General features: G+C 43.8%; 1 protein-coding gene and 1 long non-coding RNA gene across 3 annotated transcripts in view; one reads left to right on the top strand and one right to left on the bottom strand.

Annotated features, from left to right (window-relative positions):
* The window catches only part of LOC142503665 (fatty-acid amide hydrolase 1-like), a 37,667-nt gene that overhangs the window by 1,422 nt on the left and 8,500 nt on the right, over positions 1–27,745 (bottom strand). For both annotated transcript variants that reach the window (XM_075616237.1, XM_075616238.1), the window contains exons 5-14: positions 27,106–27,312; positions 22,798–22,838; positions 21,664–21,788; positions 19,074–19,199; positions 14,806–14,903; positions 14,555–14,654; positions 14,222–14,265; positions 12,551–12,590; positions 11,172–11,280; positions 167–312 (exon numbers count right to left, since the gene is read on the bottom strand). In XM_075616237.1, coding sequence (XP_075472352.1) covers positions 167–312; positions 11,172–11,280; positions 12,551–12,590; positions 14,222–14,265; positions 14,555–14,654; positions 14,806–14,903; positions 19,074–19,199; positions 21,664–21,788; positions 22,798–22,838; positions 27,106–27,312 — 1,036 coding nt within the window. The remainder of the gene's footprint in view (positions 1–166; positions 313–11,171; positions 11,281–12,550; positions 12,591–14,221; positions 14,266–14,554; positions 14,655–14,805; positions 14,904–19,073; positions 19,200–21,663; positions 21,789–22,797; positions 22,839–27,105; positions 27,313–27,745) is intronic.
* LOC142503668 (uncharacterized) overlaps positions 14,033–27,745 on the top strand; it is a 27,924-nt gene continuing 14,211 nt past the window's right edge. The window contains exons 1-2 of the long non-coding RNA XR_012804067.1: positions 14,033–14,281; positions 14,975–15,041. This is a non-coding gene — a long non-coding RNA (uncharacterized LOC142503668). The remainder of the gene's footprint in view (positions 14,282–14,974; positions 15,042–27,745) is intronic.

Here is a 27,745-nt window from a genome sequence, read left to right as displayed (position 1 = left end):
GATGCCTCCGCCGCCCGGAGATTTCTCAGGTAAACCCGTTGTCCGGTGATGGTGACCGAAACCTGTAGTCTCAGGTTCAAACCCAGAGTGTTGCCAACATTAGTTGTAGCTGCCTTCAAAAGGGACCCTATAGACTGACTTACCCTTGCACCACATTGCTGCTCACCTTTTTCAGCAGTTTGTCCCAAAAATCCTTGTAGTGGCCCTCGTAATGTTTCAGCTCTTCCTCGTCTTCTCTGGTCACTGTAGAAACAGGCACCACCCCAGCGGGAAAGTCCAGCACGTTATACAGGATTGTGTAGGACACAGCGGCTGGAGGAGGGCACCAACCAAAAAGGGAAGAGGATTACAACCCAGCATTCTGATTGGACGAGACAATCCACCTATCAATGTATCCATTGCTCGGGTAACGGTGAATATTTTACACTTTATGACCCAATAAAGTTTACCTGTCAATTCAAAAGATTATTAAATGCTGTTCTGGAGTTTTATACATTTTTACAGAAAGCTGCTGGTTTATTAAAAAAAAGATATAAGCGCAGCAATAGTATGTTATGCATATCAGAGAAGTGGGCTGCTGTTCCCCAATCATTGCAGATTTGGAAGGGGTCCCACAGAGGCGCAATACATTTTTAAAGAGTTCTGCGTTTTTTGCAGAGGTTTGAAACCAACGCTGTTACAAATTACAATCACATTACATAGCAAATAACACTTCACGTGGTATAACAAACAGATGCATTGTCAGTTTGGTAGCACAGCTAATTAATCTAGCATTGTGGCATTGACAGAGAGATTAAGCATAAGCATTTTTTTGGACCCTCTCCCTCAATATTAACATGCTGCTGTACAAAGCAATACTCTTCCCACTTCTAGTGAGAACAGAGAACCAACACATTAACCCCTCCCACCAACACTGCCTGAGCAAAGCAAGTCTCATTCCCTCCAATACAGAAGGATTGCAGAACAGGTCATGCAGTAAGTATGGCAGAATTGGCAAGGAACCGTTTGTTGGGACTACATTATTACTGCAAGAGCATCCTGTTGGATTGCTCTGCAATGCACTGCATACCCTGTGGCAGTGAAGGGCTTATATTTTGACAGGAAATTATGCAACATCACCTCTCAAGGAAGGATATTTTCTTAGTTACAATAAGACGTTGGCCTTTATAGTACCTACAATTCAGGGGTGGGCAACTCCAGTCCTCAAGGGCCACCAACAGGTCAGATTTTCAAGATATCCCTTTTATCTTTTTTTATATGGCTGGACATAAGCAACAGAAGCGTAATACCGCGTGTGCATCGAAAGGACATTAACCCGAGAAGAACCAGGTGGGAGAACAAGAGGACAAAAGAACCACGATATTGGACCACAAGTCTAGACTTGATCATCAATATATCTTCCAAATGGCTCACAAAAGCTGAAGCTAAGGTTATACACAAAGGGCTTCATGCCTCCTTATACATGACCATATTTTTCACTGCAAGTAGATTTTAATTATTTTGTACCTTCAACCTGAAAACATTGTTTGCAGTAAATATGTACAATGATGTTACAAGTTTGGCTAGTGATGTATCTGGTAGCCGCCTTTGATATTTCTTTAAGGACTATAGTCCCATTTTAAAGCCTCCTTAGAAACATTTATGAAGCTTGTGAATGTTGATGTACAACTTGTATTGGAACCCATCCCCTCGACACAATCTCTCTAACAGGAAGTCTCTGGCTCTTTCTGATCTTCAAAGACAAACATATTACAGTATTATTAAGAAAGTGGATACAGCTTGTGCCAGACGCTTAATTGATCACAATAAATCACAAGAAGCTCATATCCAGTTGAATAATCCTGAATATTGTGCTAAATTGAAGAAAGACCATTATCCTCCATACAATCCATCATTACTAATTGTGTACTGAAGGTGTTTCAGTCAGCACGGATTACAAAAATCTGATTTTCTCTATTAGAAATACCCCATTACACCCGTCCTGTACCTATTAAAAGGTCCATTACTGTACATAGAACTCTCTCGGCTGCCCAATTGTGGCGGGCACAGACAGCGTTTTACAACCGTTGTCAGTTTATTTGGATTGTTACTTACAACCCCTGGCGCAGTACCTCAGCACCCATTTAATATATACTACTGCCTTCCTATGTAAAATTGCTCAGATAGTTAATGACTATCTGATTAGTGACATTAATGACTGTTATTCTACATACAGTAAAGATAAAGTTGCGATCTTACCGCACTCCTTGTTTCTTTTAAAAAGGGATTTGTATGTTTTCCTTTGAGCTTCTGGCATTGAAGGGTTGGCCGGGATCTCTCCTGTGCCACGGAATCACAGTGGAAGGGGAAAGTCTTGGGTTCCTGCACTGGTCTCAAGAAGCTTCATTACAAGACATTGTTGACCAATTCAAATGTATTTGCAGATTAGTCACCCATACGTTTTGGGAATCACCCTTACTCAGGTAAATATTACCCCTGAGGAAGGGTGAATCCAGAAACGTTGTGTGACTAATCTGCAAATACATGTAAATTGTTCAACAATGTCTTGCAATGAGACTTCTTGAGAACAGTGCAGCAGTAGAAGACTTTCCCCTTCTACTGTAATTCTAGTATATACAATAGATGTACAAAGCCTGTACACGCCCTTTCTATGATGGAGGCATATGCAGAACTACAGAGGCACTGAAATCCACTTCTATTAGTAAGGAGCACAGAGTTTCTTATATCATTACTAAACATTGTCCTTACCGATAACTATTTTCATTTTAATAACAACATTTACGTAAAGATTCAAGGTACAACCATAGGGACCAAAATGCCCCCCTCATACACGAATGTCTATAATATGTACCAGAAAGAAAAGAAACATTCCTTGATAATGATGATTATAATTCCCTTATTTCCAACTGGGGCTGATACGCTGATGATATTTTCTTTATTTGGAAGGGCACGAAGAAACTACTATAAGTTATGATCAGCGACGTATACACAATACATCCAAATATAACATTTACACGGACATGATATCCATCAAATACATTTCCTCATTGTTCTTGTGACAAAACATGACAGAAAACTCCAAACTGACATTAACTCAATTAAAAGTCTACCCTTAAGGCAGCTTATCAGAACACGTAGGAGACTGGGTGTACTGAGGAAGGTTACATCGGAAATGCTGACACCCAGGGCTGCTGAAATGGGGGAGAGCAGGGACAACTGTCCCGGGCATGGCGGCTATTTGGAGCATGGCCAGCCAGTGCTGGAAGTTAGCCCGGCCAGATGTAATTAATGGGTTAACTCCTCCCACAAACCTCCTGGTAGGCCTAACGACCCAACCTGGGGCAACTCCAAGCTTCACCCACCCCCTCTACCACCAACAAACCGGGCACTGGTATTTAACCCCTTCATTATTTTAGTGGTTAGGCACTAAAGTAATGAAGCTGGCTGTAAATGTATTTTTATTACATATTTATTATTTATTTTTAAAATGTTTTACCAACATTGAGAGTTACCTCTCGTTTTCAAGTATGTCATGGGCAAAGAGTTAAGATGACAAATAATACATGGCTACAAATACATAGTTACATAAATGAACAGAGGTTATACATTATATACAAGACATTGTATGCACAGTTAGAGATCATATATATTATAGGCTTATGTAACAGTTACAGACCAGATAAAAATGTGAGACAGCTTTAGTTTTGAAAGAACTTAGACTGGTGGCGGCTGTGAGAGTCTCCGGTAGATTGTTCCAGTTTTGGGGTGCACGGTAAGAGAAGGAGGAGCGGACGGATACTTTGCAGAACCTTGGGACCCTGAACAGTCTTTTGGAGTCAGATCTCAGATGATAAGTGCTGCATGTGGTAGGGGTGAGGAGCTTGTTCAGATAGACGGGTAGCTTGCCCAGAAAGTATTTGAAGGCAAGAAATGAAAGATGAACTTTGCACCTAGACTAAAGTGATGACCAATCTAGTTCATTGAGTATTTCGCAGTGGTGTGTGTTGTAGTTGAATTGGAGAACAAAACGACATATTGAATTGTAGAGGGTATCAAGTTTGCTAAGGTGGGTTTTGGGTGCCAAGCCGTATACTGTGTCCCCATAGTCGATAATTGGCATTAGCATCTGCTGTGCGATACGCTTTCTGACCAGCAGACTTAGGGAAGATTTGTTCCTGTAAAGTACACCTAGTTTGGCATAGGTTTTGGATGTTAGGGTATCAATGTGCATCCCAAATGTTAAATGGGAGTCAAACCATATGCCCAAGTATTTAAAACTAGTTACAGGAGTTAGGGTGGTATTAGTGTTGGTTCTGATCTGGAGCTCAGTCATTGGAAGCTTTAAAAATTTAGCCTTGGTCCCAAATACCATTGTTACAGTCTTGTCAGTGTTTAAAAACCGTTTGTTTTGGGAAATCCAATTTTCAAGTCTCAAAAAGTCACATTGAAGTATGTGTTCAAGGTCGGAGAGGCTAGGGCTGTGTGCATATAAGATTGTGTCATCTGCATAAATGTGTATTGAAGCTCCCTTACAAGCTGTAGGAAGATCATTGATGAACACTGAGAAGAGTAGGGGCCCCAGAACAGAGCCTTGCGGGACACCACAAGTGGTATCCAAGGGGTTGGAGTTAGAGCCTGAGATAGACACGTTGGGATCTACCTGATAGGTAGGAATTAAACCAGTTTAAAGCATGCTTCCCTATTCCAGAGCACTGGAGTTTGTTAAGCAGGATAGCATGATCAACAGTATCAAAAGCCTTTGCAAAATCTAGGAATATTGCATATTGAGGATTGAAGGATTGAAGAGGAGGGTCTCCGGAGCTAGTATTAATGCGGGTCAGTTCCGGAGACCCCCGGCTTCAATCCGATGTAGTAAGAACACATTTTCTGCTTCATATGTTCATCACGGATCCCATCTCGCCACCTGATCAGAATCTGTGAGTTGCAGCTGTGATGTACATATCGGAGCTACCTGAACAGTTTGATTTTTCCAAAAAATGTGCGTTTGAGCATAACTGGAGCTTCCGCTCGGTTTCTTTGAGGGAGAGTGCTACCGATCAGGAAGAAGCAGTTTTGTAGCGAGTTTGGCATGTAATCGGAGCTCTTTGAATATCTACACATGCAAACTCGCTAGAAAAGTGCTCAAAGCTGTCGATAAGTCACTTACTGAATAGGCGCCATTGTCTTAAAGCATAGAAACATTCTGGAAAATTATCCACTCATATTATTTAAAGAGAACTCCCTATTCTCCTATAAACATAGTGGAAGTATAGGGGGGCGAAATTGTAAAGGCTGATATCACACAAAAAATGTTTACATATATTTTTCAAAAACTAAAACTGGCACATTTGCGTCTTCACTGCGGACACCGGAGTGTATCTTCACTGCGGACACCGGAGTGTATCTTCACTGCAGATACCTGACACTATCTTCACAGCGAACATTGTATCAGTGTTCTAAAGAGAGAGTTCTTTCATCTTCCCCTCACAGGCAAAATTGTATAAAAAGATTTTACAACTTGTGACACATCACATGTAGTTTAAAGGAACTTTTGTATCTATTACTTATTTCTGCAGTTTAACCATTACCACTTTACCAAGGACTTCAAAAACTACTATACTGTATCTGTCTGGTACGTAGAGGTAAGGAAAAATAGGGTGCTCAACCCCAGACAACTTCATCCAAATAAGGCTGTTCTAACAGTATAACACGTTCCATGAAGACACCAATGGGAGTGGGTATAATCAATAGACCTGTGAGTCACTTGTAATATACACATAACAGTACTCAACTATTGCAGTCTTAATGTCTCTTAACCCACTCACGTCATCTCCAGGAGTAGTCACTGGCGTGCCAGCCATGCAGGGAAATCCAGAAGCAGCAAGAAAAGAACAAATGGCGCACAGCCAGGGAGCCAGGTGGAGTAAAAAAAATACCTTTAATTCAGTGCATAGCTGATAACATCTTCACCCCCTTGGGGACAAAAAACACACCTCCTACGCGTTTCGGACCGGTAGGCCCTTTATCAAGGAGTATGGAATATGGAGCGATCAGTTACCTTATATACCTGTGCTAACATTAAACTAATTGGACAAATCTGTGCACCATCGCATGAAAATCCCCAGAAAACATCAACAACAGAGCGCAATGATACGCAATGCACCTACAATAATCGAGAATAAGAAGGATATTACCTAAATAAAGAGCAAGGTTGCAATACTCTCAAAGGTACCATAGCACCTCATCGCTCCAGCTCCCACCAAAACAAAGACATTTCACATCATAATAAAAGCAAAACCTTATTGTTGGATCAACACCAACATAGGACATCATAAATTACAAGATGAACATACATTATCTGACTTAAAAACACCTATTACAATATTAAAAACAAGTTTATACAATCTTTGGACCTTCTTTATGTAAGTCTAAGAGTTTTCCTCCAAGGGGAGAAGGAATAGATGAATCAACAAATCTGAGCCCTACTATTCATAATGATCTTGCTTATATCAATGATTTTTAGCAACTTGCAACTTATTCAGGGTTATAGATACAGTATTTATAAACCTATTAGTTTCAAACGTGTCTGATATACAAACTAAGGTGTTACTGTCAATTCTCTTAACCACACATGTTCTGCAACATAGTAAAAACAATCCGAAGTCAGAAAACCGTTTGGCAATATTTTTGCAGGATTGATATTCTAAGGTTTTCAGAAATGGCCCAAGTTCCACTCTACATTTAAACCGCAGGGAGTTCTGGTTTGAAGCATAAAAATCCAGTAAGCCTCCCTGCAGTCCAATAGATTGAGCAAATCCCCCCCTCTCTCTCTCAAAAAAACCTTTTCAATTCCTTGTACTTTAAATCCTTTATTTCCGCCTTTGGTACATTTTGAAAAATGTTTGGAGACTGGGTGGGATAAATCTCCCTTCTTAATCAATCTTACATGTTCAAGTATCCTGTTCTTTAGAGATCTAGTTGTCCTCCCTACATAGTTTATTCCACACCCACATGTTAAAAGATAGATCACATATTGTGTGTCACAGTTTATGAAGGATTTAATAGGGAATTCCTGATTAGTAATAGAGCCCCTAAAATGTCAGGATGGAATCATGAAGTGACATATTTTACAACCTCCACATCTGTAGGATCCTTTCGTTACAAATTTCCTAGTGGAAGGGGGTGACGAAGCAACATAGCTAGGTGATACATAAGTAGCAATGGTTTTGGCCTTTTGATATACAAAACGGGGGCCTTTTTTAACACAGTCTTTCAGGCTCCCATCCATTAACAAGATGTTTCAATATTTACGGATTATGTTCTGGACTAAGTGGCTACATTTGTTATACTGTGTAATCATGAGGGGAACATCCTCATTTGCTTGTGTCTTTCTCCAATTAGAAGGAGCTGCTTCCCTTGGTGGGCTACCCTGCCTTGTTTGAAGGAGATCTTCCCTATTCATCAATGCCACTTCCTGACGGGTATTGGCTAAATTCCTCGTGTTGTAACCTCTTTGTTGGAATCGATGGCACAACTCCTCAGACTGTCGGATGAAACCCTCCTCCATGGAGCAGTTCCTCCTCAGTCTGAGGAATTGGCCTTTGGGGATACCTTTTACGACAGCAGGAGGGTGACAGCTGTCTGCTCTTAACAGCATGTTCCTCGAGTTAGGTTTTCTAAATGTTTCTGTTTGAATTTGGTCTTCAATATCAATGAAAAACCGAAGGTCCAGATAGTCAATGTGATGTACATTAACATTGTGAGTAAATGATAAATTATAATTGTTACAATTAATGTAATGAAAAAAATTGTGCAAGGTGTCTAAATCCCCTTCCCAAATCATACTAAGGTAATCAATGAAACTTCTATAAAATGTGATATATTGTCGAAATGGATTCGTGCTGGTGAAAATAAACAGTGACTCCCACCACCCCATGAATAAATTCGCATACACCGGTGCAAAACCTGTGCCCATTGCTGTGCCCTGTTGTTGTAAGTAAAATTTGTTGTCAAATAAAAAATAATTATGGGTGAGCAAAAAATTAATGGCATCGTAGGGAGGCCAACACTAGACTTAATATACTTTGAAAACTTTCTGACAATTGTACATTTTCTCTAAGGAACGAAAGCTTTCACAAATAAAAGCATTTCGTTAGCCACAGGCTCTCCCCAAATCACAGTGCAGCATAAAAGTTATTATGGTAACCTCAGAATCTAGATATTCAAATCATGATTTTGAACATTATAATTTATTAAGAGCAGGAGACATGGCCAGAGGGATTTTTTTTAAACATTATACAGTATGAGTTAAACTCCTATAGGTTTCTGGGGGGGGATTGCAACTTTGACAACACTGCAGGAACTAGTGATTTTGTGACCTTTATACTTTTCTCTTATTTGGGATGTTTGCCTGCTTTCGTTTATTTATAAAAATGTTTTACCAGGAAGTAATACATTGAGAGTTACCTTTGGTTTTCAAGTATGTCCTGGTCACAGAGTTATGATGACAATACATGGTTACATTAAGTGAGCAGGGTTACACATTATATTTACAGACATTTCATGGGCAGTTAGAGATAATATATGATTATGAGCGTATGAAACAGTTAAGAGACCAGGTTAAATTTTTTCTAGAAGAGCTGGGATAGGCCTGCAATGTGCTATGTTAGGAGAGGTAGGATAGGCCTGCAATGTGTTGTGTTAGGAGAGGTAGGATAGGCCTGCAATGTGTTGTTTTAGGAGAGGTAGGATAGGCCTGCAATGTGTTGTTTTAGGAGAGGTAGGATAGGCCTGCAATGTGTTGTGTTAGAAGAGGTAGGCTAGGCCTGCAATGTGTTGTGTTAGAAGAGGTATGCTAGGCCTGCAATGTGTTGTGTTAGAAGAGGTAGGATAGGCCTGCACAATGTGCTGTGTTAGAAGAGGTAAGATAGGCCTGCAATGTGTTGTGTTAGAAGAGGTAAGATAGGTCTGTGATGGGGTGTGTTAGAAGACTTTATCCAACCCTGTAGCCGAGCAGCGAATGACAGCCAACGGCTGACACCCTTTGGCTGCCGCCTCTGGGGCGACGCAGATGTAGACTTAAGGGGTTCTGAATGAATTTAGCTGGGCTATCAAATTCCTGTATCTAGTCATAAACACTGGAGGGGATGGGGCTGATAAAACATATAGCAGCAAGAAATCCCAGATGTTAACCTTTGGCTACCCTCACTATTATTATTTGTTTATATATATACTTGCACTGCCATTCGTTGCCTTACAAATATGTGAATACTCTGTGGCAGTAGATTACATTGTTTCATCCTTAATGTGTAGTAACTCCCTTATTCCGGTTCTGCATGCTGTATACTGTATGATGATATTGTATATAGGGTGTTTTTTCTTTTTGTTTTTACTGGGAGAGACCTTAAGGCTGCATCCATAGACACTTCGCCCGTGTGGAGGCACGCGGAGGCTGAGGGAAAGTGGGTGCTTTCCCTAGCCATGGTACGTGCGCCGTCCGTGGGCGTGCCAGTCACGTCACAGCGCTGGTTCGCCCTCATTGGGCGAACCGCTCACGTGAACGGCCCGTCGTGCCAAGAAATCAGTTTTAACTGATTTCACGCGCATCGGGCGCCCCCTCCCGCCCGCACGCTCTATAGACGCGATCACTGCCTTTAGGCAGTCTGATCACTCAGCATCCGCACAGTCATCCATACCATGGACGCAGCCTTAGGCTTGGTCCATAGACACTGAAGCCGTGCGGAGGTGCGCTGAGGCTGAGGAAAAGCGGTGCTTTCCCTGGCCTTAGAGCGCACGCCATCCGTGGGCGTGTCTGGGGGGCGGGCCAGTGACGTCACGGAGCTGGTTCGCCCTCATTGGGCGAACCGCTCACGTGACCGGTCCTGCGCTCCCGTGAGCGCCGAAACTAAAGATTTGTTAAGACACACACTTCCGCAAGCGTGCGCGAGCCCCTGCTAAAGCCGCTCTCATTGCGGCTGCAAGGGCTCACTGGTAAGAATGCGCGCGCCTCAGCACGGGTCAGCGCCGCTCCCTGCACCATGTCCGAGGCCTTAGTTGTTATGTGTACTTGCTGTGCTGTTTTACCTTTACATATGCAGATTATTTGTGATGTGAAAGTCACAGGGACTCCGTTTGTCGTTTGGTTCTCTCCCCTGAAACATAGTGAACCATGCCAAATTTGCCCTTTTTTAGTCGCCAAAAATAACACGTGAGTTAGAGATCGCAAGTGATTCGCTAAACACCAATTTACTAATTTTCTTAAAATCACTATATTTGCTTAAAGCAGCAATACAGGTTTCATTGCTTTCTTATTGTTGCTGTTGTTATAGGATTGAAGCAGGGGGTCTCCAGAGTTGAACCCCGTTAATTTCAGCTCCGGGAACCCTCTGCTTCCAGAGATACTTACCTCCGAAGGTAAGCCAGGGAAAGTGTGCCGAACGAAATGGCGGCGTTTAAATGTCACGCGTGGCCCATAGGAAGCCGTAACGTCATCTCTTGTGGCTTCCTATTGGCCCACGTGACCGGGGCCTTTAAACTGCACGGACATACTGGCACCCCCTACGGAGGCAAGTATCTCTGGAAGCAAGGGGTACCCGGAGCTGAAATGATTGGGGTTCCTACAACATAAAAAAAAAAAAATAATAATAATAAAGCAATATAACCTGTAGTGCTGCTTTAATGTGGAGACTATAAATTGGGCCCATACACAATGCTTCATTCATGGTCCGGCAATTGGGGGTAGGGGGGGACACTAAAAATATCACGACTGCATTTTGGACAGTTTCGCACTGTGCTGACCATGTGTTTTTTTAAATATACAATAAATGTCCTAGCAAGGGACCTTCTCACTCAGGTGTCCGACTCTCCCTCTTCTTACTTTGGATATTGCTAAACGACAGTACCAGAAGATCCTGTCGTCTTCCTCATACTGGGGGGTGTGGGGGCCAGTATTCTATTATTAAAATTCTATCGGCGTTAACAAAAGCAGCAAATTGTTCTTCTCTGCAGGGCTGGAAAACTCTGCTCATGCTGGTCAGCATGAACCCTCTGGATTTACTGTTTTACTGCTGTCTCCACTCTGGTTGGACAGTATACATACTGTACACAGCAGCTGAACGAAGGATTATATGTAAACCTGATGGGTTTATAGAACGGACAGTAATACCACATACTTGATAGTTTTCCAGGATATCCGATGGTAAAAGCCGGGCCCAGAATAGGGCACAGGACTGCATCCAGCTCTAGTTTTTTCCACTGTGCTATGAATTCTTGGCGATATTCCTAAAGAGATACAGTAACAAGACAAAATATTTATCTACCCCCACACCAGAAATCTGTTCACTTGGTGAAGTTCCACAACGTCAGATATAGACACACACACACACACACACACACACACACACACACACACACACACACACACACACACACACACACACACACACACACACACACACACACACACACACACACGTGAAGGGATTGGGGCACACACTTGGTATAGATCAGACTACTGGAGAGGGTGCTACTATCCAAGTACCTATAAAAAGTACTGTACAAAAATAACAAAAGGATAGGCACACCAAAAATGTATTTTATTGGCCCAACGATTTGGCTAACCCCTGGAGCCTTTATCAAGACTGGTCTTGTAAAAGCTAAAGGGGTTAGCCGAAACGTTGGGCCAATAAAATACATTTTTGCATATTTTTGGTGTGCCTATTCCTTTGAGAATATATATATATATATACAGTATATACACACACAATAATGAGTTAGGATGACTGCATCATTTTTCACCCAGGTTGGTCTCTAAAAACCTCACCTGGTTTTGTAATCTTCTAGTATTTGATGTTTATAGTCTAAATTTATAAAAACTTTTGACCTATGTTGCATATTTTAGAGAAGGTGTTACGTGGCTGATTGACTTCAGGGCGAGGCAGCTGAAATATATGCCGCTGTGGCATTACCACAGGGGAGTCGGCACAGCTACGGGACATCTAACGCTCCAATGCCAAAGCTGACAAACAAAATACAATTAAATTGGGATTTTTTCAGACCTTCACTGCACTAGGAGCCTGAAACCCCCGCAAAGCAAAGGCCAAAGAAGGGGTTGAAACTGCTGGATGTCCTGCACTGCTCGACTGGAAATGTTAGACAGAACCACAATGGGAAAAGCCTGCATTCCTATCACACTCTGGGGCACATGCACCCAGTCTGTGGGAGTTATACGCTGAAACGGGCGGGATACCATGTACCGGATGCAGTGTCACTGTGTGGCATTAATATAAACGGCTAGAACAGGGGTAGCCAACTCCAGTCCTCAGGGCCACCAACAGTTTAGGTTTTAAGGATATCCCTGCTTCAGCACAGGTGGCTCAATCAGTGGTTCAGACTTCGACTGAGCCACCTGTGCTGAAGCAGGGATATCCTTAAAACCGGACTTGTTGGTGGCCTTCGAGGCCTGGAGTTGGGCACCCCTGGGCTAGAACAACGACATGAGGTTGTAACAAAACCCTGTTTATGGAAACACAAAAGGAGAAAGTTGTTTTACCTCAATTTCCTGGTGGTGTTTCCAAAGCTCTTTTACAGATCTGAAATAAAACAGTATACATCTAAATACACACACACAATTCTGCCCGTCTTCATACTTACCCTATTAGGTGTATTCCTTGGTATGATTGCAGTTTAGTACCTGACATTCAGTCAGATTTTGCTTATCCGCTCACCCTTACACTGGCAGGCTTAGCTACATTGTTAACACCGTATTGCTCCTCACCCCTCGCCCGCAGGCTCCTGGTATTAGCATTTGTTTAAAAATGTCGTTTGCCACATCTTTCCTCAATGTCTTCTCATTTCTTTCTTTCCAGTGGTCCTCCCTTCCCCAATTAAACCTCAACCTGTCCGGCATTAAATACCGTATTTGCCCGATTATAGGGCGACCCTGAATATAAGGCGACACCCTAATTTCACTAGTAGCTGGAAATAAAACGTTTACACTCCCTCTCTCTCGGTTTGAGCTTCCTGCCACAAGCAACATGGCTGCTTCAGGCCCCCAAGGTGGAGCTTCCTCTGTTTTACCCTCTTACCTCATACACCTGACTGCTGATTGGCTCGAAAAGTGGGCGGAGCCCGATTATAAGGCGAGTATGTACTTCCAACTTAACTTTATTGAAAAAAAAAAACCCTCGCCTTCTATTTCATCAAAATCGGTCCTTATTTTTCCATTCTGTATTCTGTCAATCCTATATTTTTATCTTGTGCTTAGTTTCTTTAATCGCTATGATTCGGAAGCACTTTGAAACCTGTTGTAAAAAAAAGCGCTGTATAAACAAAGCTATTATTATTCGTTTTCTTTTTTTAATCTTTTTTTTGGGCTTGTATGTTATTGATGTTTGGGGAGTAAGAGAAATGTGTGTCCCTGAGGCCAGGAACAGAATCCATTTATTCCTACATTCAATGTCACGAAAATAAATGCAGACGTTTAAGGCCGACAGCAGTAGGCCGCCAGCTGATTTGAGCAAAAAGGAGACCATTCAGGCACTCTATTTAAATCCACACCTTAAATAAGTTATGGTGGGTAAAACAAAGTGATAAAAACCCACCGTATAGCATACAGCAAATGAAAATATCCCTGGTGAGCACATTCACATGCCTTAGACAGGTCTGCAACCCTGCTTTTCACCATTATCGTCTAGCATACAGTGCTTCCACTACAGCAAGGGATTCTGGGAAATGACATGCAAATGAGCACACATTTTGCTTCAAATCCATTTCGACATGGACCCCTATAAGCTTATGCCTGCCGCATTACCCAGCTTTTCAGCACAGCCTGGGTTAAAGAAGTGCATAACCAGTAACTCTACTCACAGACAGCTGTTGCAACCTTTTGGGTCTCATCAGTGTGAGGCTGGTTATACCGGCTTTGCAATATTAAGCTGGGATAGGTTCCAACCACACATTAAATAAGTTAGGGCGGGTAAAGAAAGTGACAAAAACCCTGTACCGTATGAAAATATAACTTGTGAGCACATTCACATGTCTCAGGCAGGTCTGCAACCTGCTTTTCACCATTATCTCCGAGCATACAGTGCTTCCACTGCAGCAAGAGATTCGTAAATCCCCAAATAAGTAGGCAACGGCCTTGTTTTTTGGAAAGTCCGTATTGCCATGTCACTCCCTGATTTATCCGTGCTTCTTCTAGGCGTATTAAATACATTCTTACCTTACTCCGGTTATATTGCGCAGAATGTTCGCTAGTCTAGGAAACTGAAGAGAGAGACAGGTATGTACAGATCATTGTACACATACATAACACATATAAACCAAGGTAATTTTACCGCTGCAGTTAGACTGAAATTGAAAGTTACATTGCAAAAGCCCTGTGTATTCTGCCTTTTATTCACTGAACAGGAAACATTTGAGTGATTGTCTCCTAAATGCTTGGATATTCTGTCAGTGATGATATCTTCACAATTAGAGCGTCAGCTCTTGGAACTCTACATGGAAAAGTTTCTAATCTCTAAGACCGGACAGGTGATTGATGGGCTATGCTTACCACCGGCTTGACAATGAATGACAGAAAGCTCTTCAGCCAAGAGGGAAGCTTATACATTGTAACCTGTGCCTTCAAGTTTGGATCCACCAGGTCCCCTTTACTGAAAGGAAGACAGACAACACATCACATTACTGCTTAAACACCTACATTATTCTCATCGCTCATTTTAGTTCCATGCTGCCGTCACCTCTGGGCATAAAAGGTATAAATAGGAAACATGGAGCCATTCCTCTCCTGTATTATATACATACAAATTATCCAGGAATGTGACGCCTCCATCTGCTAACAGTCCTTTTAGAGCCAGTTCGTATACAGATTTGTCCACCCTTGGAGGAGAGAACGACACCAGCTATAAAATAAAAAAAACATATATATTATTAGTAAAAAATATATAAATAAACGTTTTCATGTTTTATACAGCAGTGCAGGGAATGTGACACAAAGAAGCTGAATCCCTGCTCTGAACAGCTCAGAAAGCAGTTGGCAGGTAAGGATTTCTCTATGTTTTGCTGTATCGGTCGAGGTATGGATATACAAGCTTGGCTGTCTGATTCCAGCTCTGGTGTATTTATTTTATTTATGTATAAAAATGTTTTACTAGGAAATAATACACTGAAAGTTACCTCTCGTTTTCAAGTATGTCCTGGGCACAGAGTTATGATGACAATACAGGTTACATTAAATGAACAGAGGTTATACATTCAATTTACAGACATTTCATGGACAGTTAGAGATAATATATGATTATGGTCGTATGTAACAGTTACAGACCAGATTACAATATAAGACAGCTGAAGTCTTGAAATTACTTAAACTTTTGAGAGTCTCTGGCAAGATGTTCCAGGTGTGAGGAGCACGGTAAGAGAAGGAGGAGTGACTGGATTCTTTGTTGAACCTGGGGATTGTGAACAGTCTTTTGGAGTCAGGTCTCAGATGATAAGTGCTGTGTGTGGTAGGGGTGAGGAGCTTGTTTGGATAGGCAGATAGCTTGCCCAGAAAGTATTTGAAGGCAAGACAGGAAAATTTACTTTGCGTCTGGACTCCAGGGATAGCCAATCTAGTTCTTTGAGCATTTCGCAGTGATGTGTGTTATAGTTACATTGTAGGAAAAAAGCGACATATTGAGTTGTAGAGGGTGTCTAGTTTGCTAAGGTGAGTTTGGGGTGCTGCACCATATACTATGTCTCTATAGTCCAGGGATGCGCAAACTGGGGAGCACGAGATTTTTCAGGGGGCACGCGGCGGTTGTAGGGGCCCCACATTCATCCCCCAAGGCATTTAAATTAAAGGTCTGGGGACACACGAGGCCTCTCTAACTTCTCCTACCTGGTCTTCAGCGACACTTTGCCATGGGCACCCGGTGTCGACATCGTGACGTCACATGGCCCCGCTACGTCATTTAACGCTGGAGCCCAGAGGGGGGGGGGGGGGGAGTTTGGGGGGGGAGGGCGCGAGCAGGGGAGAAGAGCAGACAGTGGGGCGCATGGGAGAAAACTTGTGCACCCCTGCCATAGTCTACAATTGGTATCAGCATCTGTTGTGCAATACGCTTTCTGACCAGCGGGCTTAGGGAGGATTTGTTCCTGTAAAGTACACTTATTTTAACATAGGTTTTGGATCTCGGGGTATCAATATGCAACCCAAATGTTAAATGTGAGTCAAGCTATATGCCCAGATATTTAAAACTAGTGACAGGAGCTAGAATGGTGTTAGAGTCAGTTTTGATCTGTAGCTCCACAAATTTAGCCTTAAGTTGAGATTATACCAAGAGCTGCAGGGCGGTGGCGCTATTCTGTGACGTCACCCTGTCCTGCCGCCGAGCCGCATCTTGATTATACCACGGAGACAGGGTAGAGGAGGCTTGGAGGCGTGGCCGTGAACGATTCGCCCTCATTGGCTGAGCCGCTCACGTAACACGGCCGTCGCCAAAGAAAAACAAAAATGGACGTCTCTTCCCCAGCCGTCCGCTTTGCAGTACGGCGCGCCACGACCATCGCCATTGCTATGAGCACTTTCATTGGATTTATGTTACTTGTTTTGGCGCCGCGCAGTGCCGCTACACGCGACGCCGCGCACGTTTTTAGTTATAATCACGGCCTTAGTCCCAAATACCATAGTTACAGTTTTGTCTGTTATTTGCGCAAACCTGTGAAAAACAGTTTCGCCTGGTTGGAATTGTGTATAAATCTGTGAATATTTCAACAGGGAATTCTTTTTTAGTTACAGTAAGTAAAAAAAATGCATTTCTGATGCTTTAGCCTCTTTTACATAGATTTGTAATGCTGTTGAAACACTGACTTATTTCCACATAATTGCTATCTAGGGCAAAACATGTTCCCCTTTATACTGTAAACTGGGTGAAATAAAGCCCCTGTCTCAATGTATCAGGGTAAAAGTGATGCACAGCTGTCTCTTTCAGTGGGATTTGCTCTTCGCTAAATCTGGTGCTGTTTTCTTTGTCCCAGAATTGCACGATTTTTTGCATTGATACACAGACCCCATTACTCCTTCCGCTTTTCTCTCTTTTGGAGACAGCCATGCAGATCACAGTGCAATTAAAGTGCTGCCAACATTGCACCCCAAAGGTGTCTGCACTGTTTACTCTGAAGACCCTGTAAAGTGACATGGGTGCAGTACACAAACAAAATCTAACATGTTATTGGGATTATGTTTAGGAATGACTTTACCGCAGGAGAGTTTGCAGCACATTGCTCAGCCTTACTTTACTACTACAGAAATAGAGCAGTGATAAAGGGTGTCCATCTCGCAGAATGACGTCAGTACCGAGAATCCCATTCATTATCCACCATCCTATGGTATAACTGGAAGATGACAAGCGCATGGATACACCTAATAGCAAGAGGTGAGAAGCTGGCAGTAGCACAGCCAGGATCACTACTCACAATACAGTGGGACCTATCCTTTACATGAAAGAGTTCTAACTGGCGGACATACATGATGTCCACAATAACCCATACTGCAGACACAGTGCGTAACCCTACTTTTCATTACATAGCAGTATTTGCAATAAAGGAATCTGCACCCTGCAGGAAGCAATTGCAAGACACTGCAAAGGAGGAATTCATACATACAGTGACCTCCATAAATATACGGACCGTGAAACTGTCGGATCCAGTCTGGGCTTACGCAGCCGGTTCTGACTGAGGCTTCCAGAGATGTCTTCTGAGACAACTGATTGCAAAAGCCAGAAACGTTAAGAATGGTAAAGAAAGAGTTACATGGCTGGGGGGTCTCACTTCACTACAACTCCAATATATGTGTCTTGGGGAAAAAGTAAATGTGCGTTGTCACACTCTGGACTGCTCTACATCGCAGCACATTAATTTTAATTGTTGCAAAGCCAGAAAGTCCCCTCATAAATTCTGATTAGAACAATTCCTGAGGTCAGCAGCGACCTTACAGCGCCCCTTGTGGAAGTCTCTGTCTGGTGCACAATACTGTCACCAGCCCAGCAGATTACAGATAGGGAGGCTGATCTCCTCACTCAGCGCACATCACATGTACAGCACATGCATTACAAAGCAATGTGTTGCAATCTCCTCTGGCAGCAAAGAGACGCTGTGCTTATGAAACAGTACATTGAGTTGGCAGCTAAAGTAAGATACCGTGGACTCCAATGAATAATAATAATGTAATCCATTAACCTTGTATACCCCCAGTGGTGCTAGTAACACAGGGTCAATAGTGTTGCTGTCTCAGTACTATAACACAGCTTATTATCAGGGCTATAGTTGCAGAGGAACTTTAGGGATCAATAAGAAACTGCTATAGTGATTATGAACCGAGTAGGGATGGGTCTCAATGCTGACTGGGAAAGAGGGGGCAATACTGTTTTACCAAATATCTTCATTTGAAACTGAATTATTTATAGTAGTTTAAATATTAATGTATTTTTCTTTGCCTAGGGGTTTCGACACATTTTCCCTACTTAACACCACTGAATATTAGGATTCTAATTTACCAGCAATACATAACAAAATATAAACAAGCCCCCAGGGACACTAAAAAGGCAAACCAAGTGGGACGTTCTTTTAAAATGTATTTGAATTATTTTACATAGGATTGAAGCAGGGGGTCTCTGGAGCTGAACCCCATTAATGTCAGCTCTGGCGACCCCGCTTCCCAAGATACAGACCTCCAAAGGGGGTGCCGGTATCTCTCTGCAGTTTAAAGCTCCCGCATCACGTGGGCCAATAGGAAGCTGCACCGGGTGACGTCACGGCTTCCTATTGGGCCTTGGGCCGCAGGGCACAGGAGCTTTAAAAAGCGGCCATTACATGAACCCTGCTAGCAAGCCGGAGCGGCTACTGGCACCTCCTACACTATTTCCAGAAGCAGGGGGTCCCCAGAGCTGAAAGACCCATTGAGCCACCTCTGCTGAAGCAGGGATATCCTGAAAACCTGACTTATTGGGGCGTCTTAAGGACTGGGGTTGAGCACCCCTGCTTTATCCTTCATGTATAAGCAGAGCTGATGTGTGAGGTTGCAGACAACACACCCTGTGCCCTGCCTCCTCCAGGAGCTCCTTGGTTTCCAGCACGGCGCGTCTCATGGAAGGCGTCGGCATCGTAAAACCGTCTGATTCGTAATATCCGATGCAGAGAGGTTTGGAGCTGGAATATACCTGCGTGGAGAGGACAGGCCTCATGGTTAACCACTGTGCTGCTACAGCAGAATATGTACATTATTCATCGGACAAAACGGTGGTAAAAACAGCACAGGATTTAGGAAACACCCACCTGAAAGCCATGGGATTATTGTGTCTGGTGCTCTGGTTTGCACACGTTTGTGACAAGAAGAGTTTGACTAGCACCCTCTCCCCACCTTTAAGGTTACCTTATAACACACCTCTTTAATGAAGCCCATGGGTAACTCTGTGGCTGATACAATGTATCTCATGCATGGACCTTGACCCCTTTGCAGACGCCCTTACCAGAACACCCTCCTACTGTCTCTGTAAGATCTCCCTACTTACCACTTAGACTGCAAGCTCTTCGGGGCAGGGACTCTTTTTCCTAATGTCTACATTTAGGTACGAAGCGCTTATTCCTATTATGTCTCGTGTCTTACTGCTGTAATTCGCTATGTACATGGATGGCGCTACATAAATAAAGATATACATACAAGTTATTATGATAATGGATGATTGATTTGAACTGCGAAACTGCTGACTGTTGGGAGGTCTATTAAAGCTACATGGATTGCTGTGAAAGCAGTGCCGTAAATACCAGTGCAGCGGTGGCCAACGCCAGTCCTCAAGGCCAGATTTTAAGGATACCCCTGCTTCAGCACAGGTGGTTTAACTGAGTCACAGATTGAGCCTCCGGTACTGAAGCAGGGATAGCCTGAAAACCTGGCCTGTTGGTGGCCTTTGAGGACTGGTGTTAGCCACCCCTGCTCTAGTGCTACGGTGTTTGAGCGCAAGACAGTACCACTAAATCTCTCTGCGCTCCACGTCTCTGTGTAATGCTGTAACACCAGAGAAACCCCCGAGTACTTTTCCAGGTCCTCCAGCTGAGTGTCACATGGGCTGAAGTAATCATTTTACTTCCTGATGATTAAACACATACAGAAGTAAAATAATAACAATATGTTGCTTTCCCCTCCACAGCTACAGGGATAAAAAAAATACTCCGGGTCATCGTTTGCTTAGATTTACACTGAATTCTATTTTTAATAATAATAACTTTATTTCATATAGTGCTTTTCTCCCAATGGGACTCAAAGCACTTTACAATGACAGTATGGTGTCTGTATGCAGCACATAGGAATGTTACAGCCACAGTCACTGCCCTGATGAGCTTACACACTCTGTTTTTGGTGCCTGAGGCACAGGGGGATAAAGTGACTTGCTCAAGGTCACAAGGAGCTGACACTGGGAATTTAACCATGTTCTGCTGCTTCAAACTCAGCGTCGTTGTTTGCAGAGTCAGTGACTTTACTCACTAAGCCCCTCCTTCTCCCATTTTGGTAAATAATATACATACACAGATTTACTTTGTAAACCATTTAATATATACTAATTAATTCCTGTGCATTTGGGTTGGGAGCATTTTCAAAACCGGGTTCTAGCAGGTCAGAAATTGCAGCTCATCCAGCCTTTCCCCAAGTTTGCCAAAGAGTACCTATTGTGAATGTTTGTGTGCGCGTCACAGGGGGCAGTGTATCAATGCAATATTGGAGCAATCTGGCCGTAAATAGCGTCACTTTCATCTTGTACCCCCCCTCCTATGTGTCAACTTATCAGTGTCTGTGCTCCGTTTGTGCCACGTGTAAACTGTTAAAACTTTCTGGCTTCTAATAATCTGCATAGAAAAGATAAACAAAAAATAGAGGCACAACATTAAAAGATATACCAGGCTCAGACCGACAACTAGGTAACAGATAAAGGGCCGCCTTTTTTGCCCGAAACGTCTCTTTTTGCCTAGGCGTCAGCCTGGTATATCTTTCAATTGTTTGTACAGTATATCCTTTTCTATACACTGTTTGTATTGATGCATGGTTGATGATTTTTTTTTTCTATTGTAAGATTATTTTGGTCCAATTTAAATGAATTTCAATATATTTATCTATGCTAACTTAACTGGTTATTTATCTCTCTCCTGACGCGTCCCTTTAAATTTCTATAGTATTGCACAGCGGCACAGGGGGAATGTCACTTGGATAATGTTTCATTTATTTATTTTGTTGCTGTTTTTGTACGGGCTTATTGCTTTTTATTTACATGGAGACCTTAACGTGTATATAGTCTTGATTTTCATTCTAATAATCTGCACCAAATGTAAGAAAAACGAAAAAATACCTCAAAACACATCTTCTTGGCCCCCAAATTGCCTTGATATATATATAGCACCTACAGCAGGAATGGCCAACTCCAGTCCTCAAGGGCCACCAACAGGTCAGGCTTTAAGGATATCCCTGCTTCAGCACAGGTGACTCACTCAACGACTGAGCCACTGATTGAGCCACCTGTGCTGAAGCAGGGCTATCTTGAACATCTGACCTGTTGGTGGCCCTTGAGGACTGGAGTTGGCCGCCCTGCCCTAGAATGTTGTGTAATTAGGGAGAGGTGACACAGCAGGCGTTACCTTCTCATTGAAGGGTAGTGGTGGGACAGTGGGGTCCAGCTGGAACATGTCGTCACACAGCAGAGCTCTCATACACAGCGCCAGGCTGTCCACATCCCTGGCTATTGGTCCAATCATTGCCGACACTGGAATCGAAGATCCCCGGCTTTAATACACAGATCTGTGCATTACAGGGTCATGTATTACAGCACCAAGGGGTTAATGAGGCAGATTACCTAATTGTAACCCAAATAACTACCTCTAGGAGAGCCAAAAGGTGCAAAATTACTAATTTCATTTAATTGCCTTCACAACAAAAAGTATGTAAAGGGGAAATCCCTCCTAGGACCAAAATGAACGAATTCCAGTGACATGTTTAAGGGGTCTCAAGTGGGTAATTGATAATGTTTTTATCCAAATGGAAGTATTTTAAATTGATTTTTTAAAGTAAGACTTGGGAGGGGTTTGATGTTCTCTGGCTTTAGTGTGATTTGCAAGGGTTTGTACAGCCAAAGTCCCTCCACCTCCCCTTATCTTTACTGGTTATCTGATAAGGACAGGGTGGGATAAAGGGAAAGAAAACACGTGATTGACAAACACTTTCCCATTAAGAGGCATCTAAGAAATTCAACTGGCCGAATATGTGAGATTACATGCAATGAACCAAGGGTTGCCAGGTGTCCAGTATTGAACAGGACTGTCCTGTATTTGGACACTGTCCAGTAATAAAAATAGAGTTAACAGTGGACATGTATGTCTATACCGGTATTACCTCTCTGGGCATAGTGACCTGACCGGCTTAGGCGGCCACCGGGATTTCCGAGAGCAGGGCTATTGCTAGGGTGCTGGGCAGCTTCCTGCATCCAGATTGGCTGCATTACCCAGCAGCAGCCAATCAGAAGAAGGTGTCAGGAGCCTGGGGGTGGGGCCAAGGAGATGAGGAAACAGCATGGAGCGGAGAGAGGTGAGAACGCACCGCACCTTTCATCGTTATGTCCAACGTATCTTTTTGTATTTTGGGAGAAGCCACCTGGCAACCCTAAATGAACCAACAGTGCTAAAGGCCGGCTCGCTGATCTCCTTTACTTTATTTCCCACGGCATCCACGTGTTGCTCTATGGGGTGTCACCGTGTGTACAGAACATGCAGTCTTACCTGACCTCTGTCCAGGTGCGCTGGACAACACCCCCAGCTTGCTGCAAGATAAATAGAGTCAGGTGCATCTGTCCATAACGTTTTCTAGTTTAACACAGGGGTCTCAAACTCCGTCCGCAAGGGCCACCAATAGTCGAAGAATGAGCCACTGATTGAGCCACCTGTGCTGAAGCAGGGATATCCATAAAAGCCGTCATGTTGGTGGCCCTTGAGGACGGAGTTTGAGACCCCCGGCTTAACACATCCTCAGGCAGTAGTAAAAATAGTACTCTTTTAGAAATGTACTTGTTCATCCCAATCAGTCACAATCAGATCCTCCTGCAGTGTGCAAGTCTACAGGAGCTTTTAAATATGGCCACCACCGTGAATTTGCAGACAGATACCTAATAACTGTGCCTAGATCACTGCAACCTTGTTATCACTGTATGACTTCAGCTCATGTAGGTATAATCCCATGTTTAGGCCCTAGATAAGGCAGTACGTGTTGTATATTTCCTAAAATTGGTATCGGTGAAATTAATATTTTACATGTGAGAAAGGGAGTAAGATGCCTGAGCGTTTATCACAAATATAAAACACGTGAACCATTAGAAAGCAGGTTTTTGCAGCGGCGCCGTCTCCATCTAGGGGTGAAATGAAATATTGCACTTCGCTAATGAAAAAAAAGGGATGAGATTTTCAAAGATTACGGGCCACATTTACTAAGCAGTGTTTTTCCATAAACACCTTCCAGTGATAAACTCCTTACAGCCCATTCTTATCAATGGTCGATAAGGTGTCTTTGGGCAGCTGAAGGCGTCTCGTGGAATAGCACCGCTTAGTAATTATGGGCCTATGTGCGGTTATGTGTTTGCTTTAGGAGACCTTTCCATCTTCAAATGTGTGTGTGTGTGTGTCTGCAAAGATAAGAAGCGCAAAAGGAGACCTTCTATGATGAAGTGCGTTTTATGAAGATAAAATAATGTACAATGAGTCTCCAAACTAGACACTGACAAACATGCGTCTTGTAAGTGTACATACATTTAGCAAAAACCTGTCTCCTCAGTCCTGCGTCCCGATTGCAGTCAGCGCCCCATCTGTCCTCAGCTCCACATCTGTCCTCAGCTCCCCTCTCCATGAAACTCAGCCTCAGATCTGCCTGGTAGTGTCCCGGTGACATCACTGGGGACCATGGATGCTCCGGTTGGCCAAGAAACCCAACACGCGTTTCTCAGATCATTCGCCTGCTTCGTCAGTGGTGAAATGGTGTACGATCCCTCTCAGGTATAAATAGTGTTTCAAACCCTCATGTAATATGCCTACAAATGTGTGTTGGACCAGCTAAACAGCAGACACCCCAGATAATCATTATCTGAAGTGTGTATGCTGTTTACACACCTTGTACATTATTTTATCTTCATGAAACGGACTACACCATAGGAAGTCTCTGCGCTCCTTATCTTTGCAGCATATAATGTTGAATGTTGAAATGTTGAAAAACATAAGCCAAATGAATATACTGTATGTATATAGGACTGCTCTAAATCTCAGTGATTTTTTCAACAATAAATCCCCTCTGAAGAATATATTGCTTAATTACTCAGGCATCTGTAATGCAGAAAAATGTGTGAGCAGATAACAAATGAAGGTTATATTGCTGTGCCGGTATTCAAAAGTCTATAGCATATATGCATATATATACACAATTAGATTGTAAGCTCTTCGGGGCAGGGACTCCTTTGCATAATGTTACTTTTATGTCTGAAGCACTTATTCCCATTATGTGCTAATGTCCTGTGTATTACACAAAATTCTGAAGCCCCTTGCTTCTAAATCCGGTGCTCAACAGAGTTAGAAAAAGCTCACAAGTCTCTTGATGAGTTGAAGAATCAGTCCCACTTAATGAATACCGTTGTTTGGCTCTCAATGAGAGTCACATTACTCACGGCTTAGTAGAATGTGCAGGTGGAAGTCTGGTCGTGTCCAATTCAATCTGGCAAGTTCACCGATCAGTGCGCTCTGCGTGGCTCTGCAAGATGCTCCCGTCGACTGGCCTGTCACTCACAGCACAATGATGTCGATTCCCAGCAGAATAAGGTATATATCCCACGCTGCACTGTACCCTCTTGGACTCCGTGAACGCCACGACTCAGCTCCACATGTGATCGACAAGGTAAACCTTCCGGTTCTATCCTGTAGTCAACCTGACTTCACCGCACTGAATGGAAATGAATGGCACTCCTGTTTGTATTCTTCTGTGTAGCGTGCCCCCAGTTGTAGTCAGCATATTGGATGTTACATCCCCAGGGGGAAAGGAAACCGGTGCACAGCGTCTCGCAAGAAAAAAGGCGTGGGATATGCTTAATCAAAAAAGGGTTTATTTTATAAAAACATGGACAGAAATACTGATTTAGCCACTCTAACGCGTTTCACACGCAGGGTGCTTTATCAAAGAGTCTTTGCAACATCCAATGTCCTGTGTATTACTGCTGTGAAGCGCTATGTACATGGTTGTGGGGGGCCTGGCACTGGAAGTTGGGCCCGGCTGCAGAGTCCCAGATCTCCTGCGCTGCAGCGGGCTCCGCCTCTCTCCCCCATCACCTGGAGCGGGACCGGCCTCATGTGTAGGCCCGTCCCCGCATAAGCTGGAAGTCAACTGTTCAGCGCAGCACCGAAGGTCTCCCCCTAAGGAGAAGTGTGTGTGTATGTAAGGTGGGGGGTGGGGGGCAGTTACTGGGGTGATGGGGGCTATTATGTGTATTGGGGGAGTGGGAGAGAGAGGTTAGAGAGGCAGAGGCGTGAGGGAGAGAGGCGGGGGAGAGAGGTGGGGTGTGAGGGAGAGCGAGAGAGGCGGGGGATGAGGGAGAGAGAGAAAGAGGTGGGGGCGTGAGGGAGAGGGGCGGGGGAGAGAGGTGGGGTGTGAGGTGGAGAGAAAGAGGCGGGCGAGAGAGGGAGAGAAATAGGCGGGGGGAGAGGGAGACGAGGGCATGAGGGAGAAAGAGAGAGAGATGGGAGGTGAGGGGGATAGAGAGGCGGGGGCATGAGGGACACAGAGGCGGGGGCATGAGGGAGAGAGAGAGGCAGGGGCGTGAGGGAGAGAGATGTGGGAGAGAGAGAGGCGAGGGCATGAGTTAGAAAGAGAGAGGCGGCGGGGTGAGGGAGAGGAAAGAGGCAGGGGCATGAGGGAGACCTGGGGGCGTGAGGAAGAGAGGGGGTGCCGTGGGAGAGGGAGACAGAGAGAGGTGGAGAGGGAGAGAAATGGGAGAGGGGAGTGAGAGAGGGTGAGAGGGAGGGGATAGAGAGGGTGAGAGGGTATCTCGCAAGCCCGCTGACAGTAGGGTGGGGCAGTGGAAACTCGTCCTAGGCCTGGGGAAAGCTGTCTGAGGCCCTGTACATGAATGGCGCTATACGAAGATATACATATCTAATACTGGTTTATGGGGTGACGCATTGCCCAGGAATATGTCAAACACCTCTATATTCACAGGCAACGAATAAACATTTTGGGGATATTTGCATGTACTATATGTCTTTTGAATACGGTCACTGCAATATAACTGGTTATTTGTTATCTGCGCACACAATTCGGCATTACAGATGCCCGAGTAATGAAACATTATATTAATCAGAGAGTTAGAGCAGTCCCAAATACATATACTGTATACATTTTGCTTTATGTATTTCAAAATGTTTGTTCATTCTGTGAGATTGTCACTCAAGATTTGGCTATTTTTATTTATTGTTCTTATTTTCAATGTGTGCAGCAGTGATATTCTTTAATCACACCAGGACTTATTCATAAAGTTTATTACTAAGGTGAACGTATAGGCTGTCTCTGTGACCTGCGAAACGCTGACCTCAGTAATTAACGTTTTGCATTTTTGCATTGGTCCTGGTGTGCCGGCTATTACTTTCTATTATACCCCCAAAAAATTGCAGGTAAAGCACCCGGGCAGTACACCAGTGACTGTGGAGTGCCACTATAATCAAATATATACACACACACACACACACACACACACACACACACACACACACACACACACACACACACACACACACACACACACACACACACACACACACACACACACACACACACACAATCATATTTAATTCACTTTAGAACGCTAAGCTCTTTTCATTTAAACATGTAATTCTGCAAAAAAAACTCAAATTGGTAAGTTTGCAAATCAAAAATATTCATGGAAACAAAAGAAGCAGCACGCCAGTTTAGTAAATAAAGTAGTGGTACTGAGCGCCTGTCGAAAAGAAAAAAAAAGTAGTGGTTTGTAAATACAATGTCGTGTTACTCCGCACGGGACGCACCTGAGTCTGTTCCCGCTCGATTTGAGGCCGCAGATCCCACAGAAAGCACACGGGAAGCGGATACTTCCCCCAATGTCTGAGCCAAAACCCAGGATGGAGCCTGATGCTGCCACGAGGGCTCCTTCCCCTCCGGAAGATCCCCCCGGGGTCTTCTTATGGTTCAGGGGGTTCAGAGTCTGTCCGAAGATCAGGTTACTGCAGTCATAGCTGTGAGCAGACAGGAGAGGAGTTAGCTGCTTACTACAAGAGATCAGTCCCGCTGGGATCAGTGTACTAATGGCAGTGACATGTTTATGGGGTGCCATCTGGGTCACTGGTGCCTTTTTTACCCATATCGCATACCTATAAGTATTTTTAAATATTTTTTTTGAGGTTATTATGTAAACACTGTGAGCTGAGACTTGGGAGGGGTTTGATGTCCTCCATCTGCTCCCTTAGGCCTTGCCCCCGCTGCCTGCTACAGCGTCCGCTGTGCTCACGAGAGCCCTCCACGCAATGGCGCCGGGCCCGCTGCGAGGGGGGGCCGCAGCGCTCGCGCGAGAGCTACTCCTGCTCTCAATAGAATTGAGAGCAGGAACTCGCGTCGAGCGGCTAGGCACGCCCCCCGGCGGTTCAGCCAATGAGGGCGAACCTGCGGGGT

Source organism: Ascaphus truei, chromosome 10 (genome assembly GCF_040206685.1).
Source record: "Ascaphus truei isolate aAscTru1 chromosome 10, aAscTru1.hap1, whole genome shotgun sequence".
NCBI lineage: Eukaryota > Metazoa > Chordata > Amphibia > Anura > Ascaphidae > Ascaphus > Ascaphus truei.
The sequence above is the reverse complement of the archived record's forward strand: the minus strand, read 5'-3'. Positions and strand labels throughout refer to the sequence as shown.